Source organism: Anabas testudineus, chromosome 9, assembly GCF_900324465.2.
Source record: "Anabas testudineus chromosome 9, fAnaTes1.2, whole genome shotgun sequence".
Taxonomy (NCBI): Eukaryota; Metazoa; Chordata; class Actinopteri; order Anabantiformes; family Anabantidae; genus Anabas; species Anabas testudineus.
This window is the reverse complement of record NC_046618.1, coordinates 3,865,298-3,880,749: the sequence shown is the minus strand read 5'-3', so window position 1 is coordinate 3,880,749 and position 15,452 is coordinate 3,865,298. Positions and strand designations below refer to the sequence as shown.

The following is a 15,452-nucleotide window of genomic DNA, read 5'->3' as shown; positions in this document are numbered from 1 at the left end:
GGACTAAATGAAAGTTGAACTACACAAAACATGAAACAAAGAAAATACATATAGACACAAAGTAGCTTCCCAGCGTAGTTCATTTAGGTCACAGCAAGTTATTCCCCGAGTGTTATCTTAAACCAATGCTGTTTGTTATCTGGTGTTCACACCACCGGACTGTCGAGCGGCTTGTAAAATTTCCATAGTTAAGAGTCATATAACTCTCATAAAAAAGCTAATAACATACAGATTGGTTCTCTAAATGAAGTGTAGTCTTCAGCATTACGCTTAGAGTTTGACTTAAGAAAAGTTGTTCTCTCTTACTCTGCATGTTAACAACCAAAACGTTTCACACAACAAACCCTTTTTAAGGCAGAGACGCAGTTTTGAAATGAAATGTCCACCAATGTTTCCAGGCATAAGGATCCAACAATGAGGAAGAAAAGAGAGGTAAGACACAGTGCTGTTTGTGCATTAGCATTTTAATTGGACAAAAGCAAGAAAACATTGATTACAGTAGCAGAGTCATCAGTTCTCAGGGCTAACACCTTTCTAAACAAAGGGTCTGAAAATGTCTGTAGGCACTGCCTAATTAAAAAGAGGATCTTGTCAGCTAAAAGAAACCAGCTCTGTAAGGCAACAGTTACAATGGAGGCCTCCCCGTTTGTCCCCAAAAAAGAGCAAGTGTAAAGGTTGAATCCACTCAGATCTCTGATATAAAATACTGGCATTTCATTAGACATTTAAAAAACATCAAAAGCGTCAAACATGTTTACCCTTTAACATTTGAATTGTGTTAAATTTTAAGTATGCACTGCATGGCAATGCTGTCATCCCTGCATGGAAGAATCATGTGTGTTGCACTGTGCCAGTGTCACATTTGATAGTGCCACTCTGCTACGTACAATGTTGGAGTTAACTGTAGATTTATCAAAACAAAAAGAAAGCAAGCACCCACAGTTAACAGTAGCATTTTACTTACATTGGTTCAAATGAATGGTTATTTACAAGTGGCGAAAAGATTTGAGGCTGTCCGAGAGATACGAAGGAGAAATGCAATGGGGGGGAAAAAAAAGGAAACGCTCTTGGTGATCAAATGTATCCAAGTCAAGAGAGGGAAAAACTGTGCAATATTAATCTGCCCTTACAGAGAAACAGCAGAGGCAACAATCCCTGCGGTTGATTTTAATCCAAGAGAAATTAAGAACAAAAACAGATTTCCATTTCTCAAATAATAACTAAGGTTCATAACTTAGCATGACTCAAACTTTACACAGTTTCATTAGGAAAAAAAAAAAAGTGACAAACTTCTCTGTGGCTGTCCGAGAGGAAAGATGTGAAAATGGAAGCAATTTGTAAAACCCGGAAAAAAAAAAAACGAAACAAACAAAAACAAACTCATTTACAGTTAACTTAAAAATGTAAGAGTCCTGGATCGTGGCCAGTCTTGCCTACCACAAAAGGTGTAAATACCTGTGTGGGTCGTCCCTGGCTCTCATTTTTTCAACCCCACCCCAAATGAAATCCCATTTACATCTCCTATCGACGTCAACCTTCCTGTTAGGTTCCACATCCCAGAAAAAGTCTTAGTCCTGCCACAAATGGAGGCGGTGTTACACAGCCCTGCGGGGCACTGTACAGCCAATAAAAGGCTGATGGTTGATAAATCTCCCACCCTGCCCACTTATCAGTGTGTGGGGTATCCTGTGGCTCCCATACCCGGCTGGTTGGCTAGCATACTCCCATTCAATCCCTGTGTAGGCTCCATAACCCCACCGTTACTGATGGCGCTCATGCCAGTCCACCCAGCACTGGCCGGTAAGTGACTGCAAAAAAAATTAAATTAAAAAAAACAAGGTAAAGAGAGAGAGAGAGAGAGAGAGAAAGAAAGACAAAATGCCAGCAGGTTAGAAGAGACAAGGCGAAAGGGAGCAAAAGGGATGGTTTACATTAGAGCTACTATAATCTGGACAGGCTAGAATGAAAACAAGACGGTAAACAGAGTTATCAGAGGATGTGAGGGTGAGGCAGGCTGGGCAAAAATTAAGCTAGCAAAAAAAAAAAGAAAAAGAAAAAGAAAACAGAAAAAGTGAATGATTCTCTGGAGGAGCCGAAAGTAAGAATCACTTAATAAAACATGGATGGACAAGAAGACAAATGGCATACAGGCTGAGCACAGTGAGCTGAATATTCCTCTCCACCCCCTTCAACTGCTGCTAACCACAAACATAAAACCTCTGAAAGGAGAGCATGCTGTAGGTCATCTTTATTCCTCCTGCAACACTGCTCCGTTTGGCCACAAAGTAGTAACAGAAATTCCCACCTAATTCACATGATGTACTGTAAGTCTTACTTTTCATGTCATAAAATTAAACTCTAATGTTCAGTGTGGAGGTTAGAGAGCTTATATGAATTTCAAGTCAAGAGAGGCTTTGCCTCTGTTGTAGACATTCACTGTACACTGGACAGACTGACAGACTCTAGAGCCTGTTTATACAAGAATGTTAGACTGTCAACAACGTATGGCCTCTCCTTTATTTTTCTTAGGTGCACAAAACGTCATTGCACATAGACGATCTAAATAAAAACAAACTCTCAAGACCTACAAATGATATATAACATGTCTTAATGACATTCATGTACAGATCAAATCCTCAGTCATGAGCCAAAAGAAATCAGTGAAACCAGAAAGAAAATAAAGTCAAAAGCTGTGACATGAATGTAGACATACAAAACAAATGAACAGCTGTCAGAACAGAGTCCTCACACACAGTGGACAAAAAGGGAAACGTGTTCATCAGCTAACTACAGCCCAGGTAGGGAAAGTAAGAGAAACTTTGTTCTTAGCTTGTAGCATTTATCTTGTTGTATTTAATCTGCTGTATTAAAATTAAAAAAATAGTTTTTTTTAGCAAGTTTAAGGCAGTGTTCTTACCATCATTTTTTGGGGATAGATGACTGTTTGCAAATTTGAAGCTTAATAAATTCAAGTTACAAAAACATTTTGGAACAAAACCTCTTAGTTATTACAATGTGCTGTGCACAATAACACCACACTGAAACATGATTAACAGCAAAATTAAAGTTCAGATTGTGTGTGTCTGTGTGTGCTTATTTGTCAATGTTCTCAACATGAACAAGTTGAGTGGCTGTCAAGGGGAGGAGGTTGGGTTTTAGGGGAGGGAGGTCATGGCTCCCTCCTGTGGCCAGAGCTGGCTCTCGCTGCCCCAGGTCTTGAGGGGGGAAACTCTGGTGGTGATGGAGTAGGATGAGGCGGTGAAGGGGGGCCCTGTGCACACCGTGCTACTTACTTGAAGCCCTGCTGGTTCCAGGCCTGGCCGTAGACGCCATAGGTGGGGACCTGCCACCCATTTGGGACATACTGGCTAATCTGGGGCCCGTTGCCGTACCACTGACCCCACTGGCCGTAGGGCTGGGCTGCAGCGAAGCCCATCTTGTTTTGCTGCAGGGCACAGTATAACAAGTATGGCTTATGGTATGGATTATGTTATGGTTTATTATTACTGTTTCAGACTAAAACAATGACAACTATATATGCAAATTAAACACAGATGTGTTCCCACAATGACCTTCATAAATCATACATAAGAAACTGAAGTGCTACTCAGAGATTTGTCCTTAGTTGACTGGAAATTTTCATAATTCCTACTGGGAACTTGTAAAATTTCTACACGAATAACTGACTGCACAAACATTATGTAACTTTGTGATGCAATGATGGGTTTTTAAAAATAACTATCAAGTCAGCACAAAAGGGGAGATGGGTATAAAAAAATAAATCATTTTTCAAATTTAAAATACTGGTTTTATATTCAAAATGTTTTTTCTTCCTGATTGTTGTCCAATTAAAAAACACTTACACCATCTCTGCCTGCTTCTAGGAAAGCTCTTTTACCTCCATTTGTTATAAAAAAAAAAACATTAAAAACAGGTGGCAAAACATTGTTTTTTCCTACTTTTAATTTGATGTTTCACGATCTCGACTGTTGATGAAATTCTACCGACTCGTGACATTCAGCAGCACCAACACGCACAAACTTGTGTTTTATTCAGCCCTTGATGCTGTTTATGATACACAGCTTGCACAGTGTGTGTCCTTACCTGAGGCATCGGCATCTGCTGCATTGGGTTCATCATGTCCGGGGTCTCTTTACCCCAGTAACATTTGACTATGTGGCCCTCTATTGAAGTACCATTCACTGACACAATGGCATGGGCTGCTGACTCATGGGAGTTGAACCTGGACAAAAACAGAGGATGAGAATGACTAAGAAAAGGCTGAACCTCATCTCATAGATAAACTGTGTTGGACTGTTCTTTCCATGTTATGTCTGTATTCATATGAGGGATAAAACCCTGTATTACAAAAACTCTTGCTGGAATCAAAACACAGCAGACCAAAGCCTTTTTACGTGACATATGGTAGTTACATTATTAAATACATATATTATTTCTGGTTTTAAATCTAGATCCAGATATTCACCATGTCTATATGGTCAGAAAAAAGCCAGCTGAACCACAGATTGGCTCAAAAAACAGAACCCTGATCTTGCTTGAAGAGAAACAGGGAAGTAATTAGGAAGCTTCCACATACCTTACAAAAGAATAGCCTTTGTCTGGGAAAACCCTGATTTCCAAGATTTGTCCAAAGGGAGAGAAGGTCTGTCTCATCAGTTGTTCTGAAAGCCAAGAAGATCCAAAACATCATATTTAAAATTATCATAAAGAAAAAATAGTTAGCATTTACTAATGAATACAGGACAACATGCATTTCTTTATCTTCTCATTATAATTAGCAATTCCAGTTACAGGCCTAATGTGTTCCTTACCTGTCAGTCCTGTGCTGACTCCGCCACAGTACACAGTGCAGTTACTGGGACTGGACTGGCTCACTACTTCATCAAAGGATAGGTGCTTGGAGTTATCTAGCAGAAAGAAAAAGACACTGTTAGCGCATGAACTTGCCATGCTGTGTCATGTAAGCATAACTGTGCACACTGATGATGACACACTTTCATAGGTGGTCTTTGGGGCGGGTGGCTTTCTTGTGGCCCAGTTAGTTCGAATCTGTCTGCCTCCTAACCACTGACCCCCCATCTGCTGAATGGCGTTCTCTGCATCCTGGAACAAAGAAAGAATCTGGTTACACAACTGAGCTGGTAATGTATGTAAAAATACATAAAATTAATAAAAAGTATCACATTCCAAGCACAAAATACAAATGATGACAACATCCATGTGTGTGAAGATGTGAAGATAACCCTACCCTACCGCATAGGAAAAATGGAGTGTCTACGTACCCATTTGTTGAAGAAGGACACAAAGCCATAGCCTTTAGACTTCCCTGTAGCCATATCTTTCACAACACGAGCATCTCTGGACAAACACATCAATGGCAGGACATGAGAAAAACATGAGGAAAAAAAACTTTATGAAATTTCAGCTTGAAATTAGATGTGCAATTATTTTAGTTTTATTGATAGCTTGTCTGCTTTCCATTTCCTTCATTCATTTTATTGAAAGAAGTTTTCTGAAGCTCAGGATTTGTCCAAGAATTGATTAATGATCTGTTCAATACAATTAATTGACTACCAAAATAACCAATTGACTGACTTTATAAGTAAATATGAGATTAATACTTACGATATCCTGCCAAATGGACCGAAGGCAGCTTTGACGTCTTCTGTAGTTATTTCTGGGCTCAGGTCTCCAACAAAGACATGAAAGTGATCTGTATGGGGAAAAAATAATAAAATGAATAAATGACACATCATTTCAAGGTTTTTCTGAGACTGTGACTTCCTAGCTAGCTGATTTTTATCTCTTTGTTAGCAGAGGGAGGATAAAAGGAGTGTCGTCCTGGCAAAACCACATTCCAGGCAAGCAAATCAAACGATTTTCACTACATAAGCAGCTATACAATGTCAATCAAGAATGTTACAGTACATGGATGTCACTAAGTACATATCCCCACTGACAAGCACTTGTACTTACTACTTGTGTCTTTTTTCTGGCTGGTTGGCGTTGTGGCCCAGTTGACTTTGACTTCCTGTGAAGAGGGGCAGAGAAAGAACAGGCCAGGTGGGGTATGTTTACATCACTTACAGGAAAAGCAGGTAATTTATACTATAGGAGACAAAATTTGATGTAACATGGTGCCTTGTTCTGTCTGTCCTGTGTAAAGCCAAATGAAATTATTCAAAAGAACTGATCTTGTACCAAATGTTAAGACCTCAGTTAAGCTTAACACAAAGTAATCAGCAATTTGTCTGTCACGTATAAATTAAAACATAACTTTAGGTGGACATTTCTTCATAATAATCACGATATGATTGGAAGGGATAATCAATATGATGTTAAAACATGTTAATGGGAAGCCAAAACCAATAACAAATGAAGATACTACTGAATCTGTAGTGGTTGTCAGTGAAATGAACCTCCCTTAAAACAGAATGGTTGCCAGTGTCCAGAAACACTCATTACACAGTCGACACTTTAATATTCTTTTATAATGCCCTGGGGTCTTTTAAACAAGCGAGATTAAAATGTTATTTGTGCTCTATTGTTCTAGGAAACCCGACTTTAGCCAGCTCCTCTCACATGTTTTGCTTTGCTTTTCCAGTGTGATTTGCTACGTCTTAAGGACATATATCGATTCTTATCAATCTTTACTTTGCCTAAACTATTCAAGTCACATGATGAACAATATTCCTCTACCAATATAGTCTCATTTTCATTGGCTCATGAAGCTACCTGGGTTAAATGGTCAATTTTAACACATAAGAGATAACTTTCCTGCAGTAGTAATGTAAACTGATCACAATCAGACTTGGACCTCGACTCCAGCAGCTTCTTTTGTCACCTACTAACATACCATTACACTGTGTCTAATTATTAGACTACAAATGCTAGCAGGCACTGGCTGCTTTTTTAGAAGGCACATGTCATAAATTCCCCAAACCCAGTGTCCACCCGTCCCCACTCACCCTGTAGATACGACAGCTTACCTTACCCAATATTTTCCTTCCATTCATAGCTGCCAATGAGGCAGCAGCATGCCTGTGGTCATAGAACTCCACAAAGCAGTATGGATCATTTCCAGCCGTCTGTCAATGGGAAAACAACACTGACATTACGTCCACAGCAAAAGTGACAATTTGCCCAACTGCCCATGCCACAAGTCACCTACTGCATGCTGAGGTGTCCCAACCTCACATAACAGCCTGGCAAAGGAAAAGCTTTAACAAAAATATGTGTACAGCAAGACTTTCATAAGCAGCACCATAACTTCAAAGGCTCCTAGTGAAAGCCATTTCCCATAGTAATGCAATGTATACCAGATGGGATAACACTCACATCAACTATCATTTTACAGCTCTTGCATGGTCCTATCTGTGTGAAGACCTGCAGAATTAGGGGCTCGGTGACATCCCTGGACAGATTCCCCACATACCTGAAAACAAGGACAGGGGAATTGAGTCTTTGTCAAACAGGAAGTAGCATGCAAACAAAGGCTAGTTAACCTGGCTAGCCACAATGCACAACAATTTCCTAATTCTATATAGAAACACAGAGATAGTGGACTAAACACAGCTGGTGATAGTTTTATTTTTACTCTCACATCTCGAGTACGCTCATTCTCTTACTGGTCCTCTTCCATGCCGTCTCTCCGAGCGTTGACGTGGCTGATCTGCCAGCTAGCTAAAGATAACGCTAGCCGGTTCGAACGGGCCTCATGCTAAGGAGGTTGGCAGAGAACGCTAGCGGTGCCGAGTAAATCAACACAACTTTAGCGAGCTATTGATTCCCCTTTCTAGTGGTGATGAAACACATTTTCCCCCGGTGAATTTATCCATCACTCCACCAAAACGTGTACATTTTAGAAGTCAGTGACCAGCTGCGTTCGAATCGTTAGCTAACTAGAGCTAGCCTTAACCAACGTTAGCCCCTCAGTTTCATTTTCATGCGACTTACGGCTCCGTCTATTTACACACCTAGCTAAATCATACACAACTTTACGTGTTTATCTAAACTGTAGTGTTTTGTTATATTTAAAAATGTCGCTCATGTGTATATGAAATAGCAGCGCGAGTTACATGTACATTTTACAGTTTTAATTGAAACAACGTGGGAACATTTCGGACGCGCCGGAGTTACACGGAGCCTTTCGATTCCAGAGCATAGACATAGCCGATGTTACTCACAAGGTTCTGGGTTGATCGTCCTCCATCATAAAGGTTTAGTGGTCGCGTCCTGAGGAGTCTTTAATCCAATGACATACAAATGGTTAGTGCAGAACTGAAGCGACCGCGAACGTAAAGGCTAAATCTACTATTTAATGATAAATCGGTGGCCAGTTCTGCTCTCTCTCACTCACACACACACACACACCGCAGACAGCCTCAGTCTGATGCAAACAATAGGAAGTTGAAGATGGCGGAGGAGCGGCGTCAGCAGCGTCAACCTGCGCGCTGAAATCAAGCCAAAAGCAAGCGCTCCTTCTCCCACACAAATATCTGACTCCACATCTGTATAGTTTAGGCTCCACATTTATTGATTCACTGGCAGACCAGTATAATTTTGCATAATAATATTTTTCCATTTGATTTATCCTGACCACAACTGACCAGAGTGCAAAAACAGCCGGAAATGACAACTGGGCACATCTGGGAAATGCTTTTAACACTGCCAGACACGAGTTACAAGAGTAAGGGGGAAAACATAGTAGCTGTCTGTAAACCCGGGCAGTTTCACAACTACACACGTATCGATGTTTTGCTGTGGCCTCTAAACAAAACGTGTGCGCCGCCCGGGAATCGAACCCGGGTCGCAAGAATGGGAATCTTGCATGATACCACTACACCAGCGGCGCCACAGACAGCACCCATGAGAGTGATGTTTATCAATTTTTTCTCTTGCACATGAAAAAAATAATGTGGGCATTTTCCCAGAAAGAGGTGATACCTGTTTTCTATGTCGTCTCTTACTGGAAACGTTTTGTTCCTGGAAGATCATCCAGTCATTACTCAACTGACGGATGATCAACAATACAACCAAAGGAATATTACAATATGTCAAATTTGAATCTTGAATTACATTATATTTTACAACAGTTGATAGAAACATTAACACTACTGGTATTTTCTGTAACTACTTTAACTAACCCAGTCACTATTATTCTGTAACTGTCCACACAACACAGGCAGGTTTTTGTGTTGTCCTTGGGTTGAAGCAGAATGTTTTACATTAACCGTAACTGATCAGTTTGATCATGATTATTGCCAAATGTTATATTCATCAATGCTTTATCTGTTTAATGACATGAAACTATGTTTTTATACTTTGTTATTGTGAACAGCGGGAAACAAGAAAGAAATCAAAATGTAATGTATATGCATTTTGATGTTTTTATTTCTATTTATTTTTGATATGCCTCATTGCTAAATCTTGATCACCCCCTAGATTTGGGTTCATTAGTTTGCTTTTTGTTATTCAGTTGTACCAATGCAAATCTTTAATCAAAGTCCATAATCATAGAGTAGACAGAGAGAGAACGGTGGTAAACGTCTATTGTGGCGATGTAGCTATTTGAAGTAATTATCTGGCCACAGAATCTCTCCTGAAATATGTCCTAAAAGTATGCTATTTGCTTGGGAACCGGTAAAAATACTAAAAGTTGTTCAGCAAATGTGAAGAATGCGTGTTCTGCAGGACCACGTGCGGGGCTCCAGCGGCAGAGGGCGCTATTGCTGCACACGAAGAAGAAAACACCTCGCGAAGAAGAGTCAAGACTAGGAAGGAGTTCGGGAGTCATGGCTTCTTCTGCTGGCTGTGAGCATTATGCCCGGAGCTGTCTATTGAAAGTGAGTTCACGTGTATAACTATATATATTCATTGCTTTATATGTGTGATAGATGTATATGTATGATGGTGTTGGATGTTGCTCGCTGTAACTGTGCTATGACGAGTCGTGCTAACGTTATCACTACTGCGTTGCCCTCGTAAAGCCGACGACAACCTGCGTTTCTTAGTGAACGTTACTTAAACGTGCTTTAAGATGTCCAGCAGCACATCAGCTGTATTGTTAGAGCGCTAGTGAGTCTCATATGTTTCGTATATGGTAGCTGTAAAACATTTTTAGAGTTTAGTCAGTAAGATTATTGGGTCATCATCATCAAAGTTAGCTTATCAGTCGCTCGCTCATACGTACAGGTTATTTGTTAAGTTAAGTAATTATAAGTATCACTAGTTCTGTCCAGTAATAAGAATATCATTTAGAGTGTACATTCACCTGTGTAATCACGTGTTGCTAATTTACTACAGGCACCTTGCTGTGGAAAACTGTACGTGTGTCGACTGTGCCACGATGCAAAGGAGAACCACCAGATGGACCGCTTCAAAGTCAGAGAGGTGCAGTGCTCGGAGTGTCAGACCATGCAACAGGTAAGTGAAGGAAAGACTCATTGTTTCCTGACAGACAGGGTGAAGAAGAACTGAAATAATGTTCGATCATCACTCTTCTAGGCACAACAGATTTGCCAGCAGTGTCATGTGCTGTTTGGGGAGTATTACTGTAACATTTGCCACTTGTTTGACAAGGATAAGAAGCAGTATCACTGTCAGCCCTGTGGAATATGCAGGTGAGCGAAACAGATTTAAAGATACATGTATTTAAAAATGACAATGTTTTGTTTGTATTTCCTCTTGTTAAATGTCACTGTTTCTAATTCAGGTTATACCACAATCACTAATTCATTTGAAGATGACTTTTCCTGTAAATAGACAGAATATAAAAATAAATACTTTGCCAAATAATAAGACGGCGTTAGTGTATTTTGTCTTTACCATCAATTTACATTGTGTTTTTGCATGAGGTGCTTCCCTTCTGTCTCAGTTGAACCGTGTTTTGGTCTTTACAGGATTGGCCCCAGGGAAAAGTATTTCCATTGTGAGAAGTGCAATTTGTGTTTAGCCCTCAATCTGAAGGGAAACCACAAGGTGATTATTACCCTGTCCACACACATCATATGTGTTCTGTAGTATCTCCACCGCCTTCACTTACCTTTATTTCATGTTTCAGTGTGTTGAAAATGTGTCAAGGCAGAACTGTCCAGTGTGTATGGAGGTAATAAAACATATAATACGTTAGGTATAGAGAAGGATGCTAGAATCTGATTCAGTCCCTAACCTTTTCTACAATTTAATATGAACTTGGTTTGTATCTACAGGATATTCACACATCCAGAATTGGCGCTCACATTCTTCCATGTGGTCATCTTTTACACAGGTAAGAGTCATTATTTCTTACTACTGGTAGCAAGGTTTTCAGAGTAAATTGTGCATAATTTGCTGTTTATGTGTATTCTAACTTTAATTACGGTGCAGCATAAATATATGTATCACAGATTCCAATGCAGATTGATTATATCTATAATATTTAATGGCATACAGTAAATGCTAAATAAACAATCTATGAATTAAGAATAGGCAGTATTATTTGAGGAGTACAGAGAATTGAAAGGATAAAAAAAGATGTAGACTAATATATCAAATATTTTAGGCCTTATGTTGCTGTTATCATAGTTCAGCATCTGTTATGATATAAATGTAACTTTCAACATGTTTGTTCATTGTCTGCAGGACCTGCTTTGATGACATGGTCCGGACAGGGTACGGCTAATAAATCCCTTTTCAAACACTGAATTAAACAGTCCTGCATCACTCAGTGCATTTATATTCAGTCAGTAACTGACTCAGAGAGACAGACAACCATTCATGCTCACATTCATAATTGCGGTCACTTTCAAGTCACCAGGTAACCTATCTACATGTTTTAGATTATGCAGTGATATTCAGGCAGGCATAAGGAGAACATGTAAGCATGCACCATGATCTGTATATTGGTAGACTCGTGAACACAGATGTTAATCATCTGCAGTAGCTCCTCTTTAGCTGTTATTCGGAGCCTCTCTTTTGTCTGTCTGTCCATTTTTTTTCCAAATCAAAGTTACTCTAACCCACATCTCAAACCTGAGGTCATTGACTGGACTCCAGGTTTTCAACTCAATTTAATTAGCCTCACATTAGTTCATATACCTTTCCAGCCTATACTGTAAATGTTGGATTCAGTATTGGCAAGGACGGTTTCATGATTTATATGTTATGAGTAAAAATAGTTAGTCTGTAATTATATTTATTGCAGTTAGATTAGTTAGATGCTCTGTTTTAAGACACATGTATACATATGCTGATAGCTCACTTAATTTTTCTTTACACTGGGGATTAGAGTAATGTTGGTATATTTTTTTCAGAGGAACCCCAATTTATCTGACATGTCCAGGAACCAAGGTTTATAATTAGGTCCTGTGTGCATGGATGGATTTACAGTAACCACTTTACTACTACTACTATGTAAATGAGTTTACTGATTACGCATGTAACTTGGTCTCCCCGGGTAATCTAGTTACTTGTTACTAATGCAGGTAAAGGCACAAAGTGGCGCCTTCAGCTAATCATCTTTTGTTTTGTTTTTTTCTGTTTATTTCAGAGCATATCGCTGTCCTCTGTGTATGCACTCTGCGTGGGACATGGAGGATTACTGGGATCAGATGGATATAGAGATCTCTCAGTCACCAATGCCTGCTGAATACCAGGGTGTTACTGTTAAAGTAAGACCCCAGTAAAATACAATAGAATGATTCAATTACTGATTTGATTGTCATTATTGACACAGCTTTTAAGTAAGTAATATCCAGTTGCTTGTCTTTATAATCTATTAAAATCTATTTAATCTTTTTTTTTTTCCTTATAGATTATATGTAATGATTGCCAAGCTCACTGCACGGTGCCTTTCCATGTGCTGGGCATGAAGTGCAGCAGCTGTGGCTCCTACAACACAGCACAGGAAGGAGGACTCATCCAGCAGCCACAGCAGCCACAGCACGACACTGAGGCAGAGATGGACACAGAGCCAGAAGATCAACCTGCATCACCCACAGCACAGTAGCACTTCAACCCAACACAATGATTGACATTTATACATAAGACATTTGGCTGATGTACTTACTTGTAACAGCCTAAATTGTGTAAAACTACAAAATCCTCCAAAAAGCCTCCATGAAATGGGCAAGTTGAAGAGTACACTGAAACAAGTTGTGAGTGTATCACAGGAATAACACATATCCAGACACTTTCACAACTACAGGCAGTTTAGACCAGCATGTCTTTGTGAGTATGACATTAAACCCACAGAGACATGGTGAGAGCCTGCAAACTGCATACAGGGAGATCACAGCTGGTTGACTGACTCAAACTCAGGACAGTCTTTCTTGGAGTGCTGGTGTTTTGAGATGGTACATTATGACACGGATTTCATTGTATATTTTAGTTACAGCTAGTCCCATATTTATTTTAGAAGTTATTTGGGTTTGTACACCAGCACAATTAATGAATCAACTGATTTAAAAGTAGACTGTCATTTTTAAATAAAGGGTTTGCTGTGTAGGAATTAGAGGCATTCTGTTTTACTGACCTCAATTTTAGGTGCTAAGACGTATTTGCACAAATTAACATCAATATAAGTTAAATTGTCAGTTTTAACACTAGATTGCAAAGTTTTGAAGTCTAGAACCCATATACATCGACACATGATGGAGTCAGGGTGGTGGTGGTGATTCTCTCCAAGGCCTTTCCATGTGGCTGACTTCAGCTCCTGGTTGTTTTGAGGGCTTTTTGCCTTCAGTTTTGTCTTTAGAACGTGAACATTTTGATCAGCTAATTGCCTTGGCCATTTCAAAACATTGAACTTGTTAACCTTAAAGTCTTGGGTTGCTTTCACAGTATGTTAGGGGACATTGGTCATCTGCACTGTGAAGTACAATCCAAATCTTTGAAGCATTTGGTTGAATCTTAGCAGAGAACATACACTTCAGAATTTGGCCTGCTGTTTTTGTCAGTAGTTACATCAATAAATTCAAGGGAACCAGTTCTTTTGACAGCCATACACACCCATGCACACAACACTGTTTCTGTTTTGCTTTCATAGAGGTGATATGCTTCAGATCAGGAGCATTTTCTTTATTCCTCTCCAAACACATTTATCAGGTGCAAGTTGATTCATCTCTGTTGTTCTTCCTAACTTGTGGCAGTTTTTTTTTGCTCTGGCCAGTTGTTGATTTTCTTCACCAGGGAATAAATTCTACATGTTATCCATTATAGCTGTTTTCTGTGCTTCAGGATTTTTATGTCCCTGAGGTCACCAGTTTGTTTTGTCACATAAAGAAGTGTCATGTTCTACAGTCTACAAGTCAATCACCTGACCTGAATCCAAACAGGCATGCTTTTAACTTTTTATTTAGCTGGAAGCAAAACTGAGAGTAAAACTCCTAACTGTAGATGCTCTCAGGAAGACATCATCTTAATGATCGACTGATCACATATGCTTTGCAAAATAAAAATGAGTCTGTCAGAAATCAGAATGATTAATATTGGAGTAAACCTGCACATTAACCCATAAAACAGGAAAATAACAATGCACTGGGGAAAAATAAGAGACATGGGACATTTGTGAAGAAAATAAAACTAAAAGATGTCAGGGTGCCAATATTTTAGTCTATAAACTGACCTCGGTACAACTCATGAACCTCTTGAACTGTTCATTTTTCTGCTGTTTTTTGTTTGTTTTCTTCATGTGAGTGAAACATTTTTTTACATTTTTAACAGTTTACAAATGTGGATCCTACTTTGACAAATTTCTATCTCAAACTTAATGTCACATACATTGTACATCCCATTATCTATTCAATTTTACCTGTAATTGAGATGATCCTAAAAAATAAGAGTTGGCTCTTCTAACCTGCTTGTTGTCTAAAGCCAGACAATGACTGTATGGTGTCAGAATTATTGAATGAATGAGTTGGAAATATGTTCCAAGTCCTGCTTCTTTGTTATGAGACAGTCGTGTGACAAGATTACAGCTGCATGTGCATCTATTAAACATAACATACAGTAATGTAACTTCTGGGGTGGTTGCAGAGATGAATGGCACTTAAGTTCAGTACCATTGGTGCTTCTTGTCTTCATTTCCGGTCATAACGTTTGGCTACCTTGTGAAATTAAAACAATTCAAATGAGGAATAAAACTGAATTTTACTAAACACAATATTGTATTGAGTTGTCTTCTTAACCATTCACTTAGAGATAGGAACATTTAATAACATGGTGTTGTCAGGCTATGGTGTTAGTTGAGCACATCAATTGCAAAACATTTCTAAAGTATTTACTGAATATACAGTAGTACTCACATAGCACATTATAGCAAAATGACCACTGTAGGAGGAAAAGTAAGGTAAAAAATGAAGCCTTGCTATTGTGATAAAGTACCAAGATAATGGTAGATATACAGTATGTACAACACACATCAACCTGCAGTGGGAGTAAAGCACAGTTTC

At 39.2% G+C, this 15,452-nt stretch overlaps 2 protein-coding genes and 1 non-coding gene across 4 annotated transcripts; 1 reads left to right on the top strand and 2 right to left on the bottom strand.

Annotated features, from left to right (window-relative positions):
* Nucleotides 1-446: 446 nt before the first annotated feature.
* Nucleotides 447-8,428, bottom strand: LOC113150720 (nucleolysin TIA-1). 2 transcript variants are annotated; one of them, XM_026343367.1, is made up of 11 exons: nt 8,208-8,428; nt 7,360-7,456; nt 7,011-7,109; nt 5,998-6,052; nt 5,647-5,734; nt 5,304-5,379; nt 5,016-5,124; nt 4,833-4,928; nt 4,598-4,682; nt 4,105-4,243; nt 447-3,445 (listed from the first exon to the last, which is right to left on the bottom strand). In XM_026343367.1, exons 1-11 carry the CDS (start codon nt 8,234-8,236, stop codon nt 3,290-3,292), a joined length of 1,029 nt encoding a protein of 342 aa, XP_026199152.1. In that variant the 5' UTR covers nt 8,237-8,428; the 3' UTR covers nt 447-3,289. The 2 variants fall into 2 exon arrangements, with proteins under 2 accessions (XP_026199152.1, XP_026199153.1); XM_026343368.1 differs by lacking the exon at nt 8,208-8,428 and having other exon boundaries at nt 7,016-7,109.
* A 376-nt stretch (nt 8,429-8,804) lies between these two features.
* Nucleotides 8,805-8,875, bottom strand: trnag-ccc. Its single transcript has one exon. It is a non-coding gene; the product is annotated as a tRNA-Gly (tRNA).
* Nucleotides 8,876-9,787: 912 nt separating this feature from the next.
* Nucleotides 9,788-15,154, top strand: rchy1 (ring finger and CHY zinc finger domain containing 1). Its single transcript, XM_026344118.1, has 9 exons — nt 9,788-9,866; nt 10,327-10,446; nt 10,528-10,643; nt 10,923-11,001; nt 11,084-11,128; nt 11,232-11,290; nt 11,644-11,673; nt 12,551-12,671; nt 12,815-15,154. The coding sequence occupies exons 1-9, from the start codon at nt 9,816-9,818 to the stop codon at nt 13,007-13,009; spliced, it is 816 nt and encodes a 271-aa protein (XP_026199903.1). The 5' UTR covers nt 9,788-9,815; the 3' UTR covers nt 13,010-15,154.
* Nucleotides 15,155-15,452: the final 298 nt, after the last annotated feature.

What these genes read in the sequence shown, in the direction of transcription:
- rchy1 (XM_026344118.1), top strand. Translation starts at nt 9,816, where the DNA reads ATGGCTTCTTCTGCTGGCTGTGAGCATTATGCCCGGAGCTGTCTATTG. An exon ending in ATCTGAAGGGAAACCACAAG is followed by an intron (nt 11,002 to 11,083) that starts GTGATTATTACC and finishes TTCATGTTTCAG; the next exon opens with TGTGTTGAAAATGTGTCAAG. An exon ending in ACTGTCCAGTGTGTATGGAG is followed by an intron (nt 11,129 to 11,231) that starts GTAATAAAACAT and finishes TTGTATCTACAG; the next exon opens with GATATTCACACATCCAGAAT.
- LOC113150720 (XM_026343367.1), bottom strand. Translation starts at nt 8,236, where the DNA reads ATGATGGAGGACGATCAACCCAGAACCTT. An exon ending in AGTCAGCACAGGACTGACAG is followed by an intron (nt 4,683 to 4,832) that starts GTAAGGAACACA and finishes CTTGGCTTTCAG; the next exon opens with AACAACTGATGAGACAGACC. An exon ending in AAAGGCTATTCTTTTGTAAG is followed by an intron (nt 4,244 to 4,597) that starts GTATGTGGAAGC and finishes GTTTTTGTCCAG; the next exon opens with GTTCAACTCCCATGAGTCAG.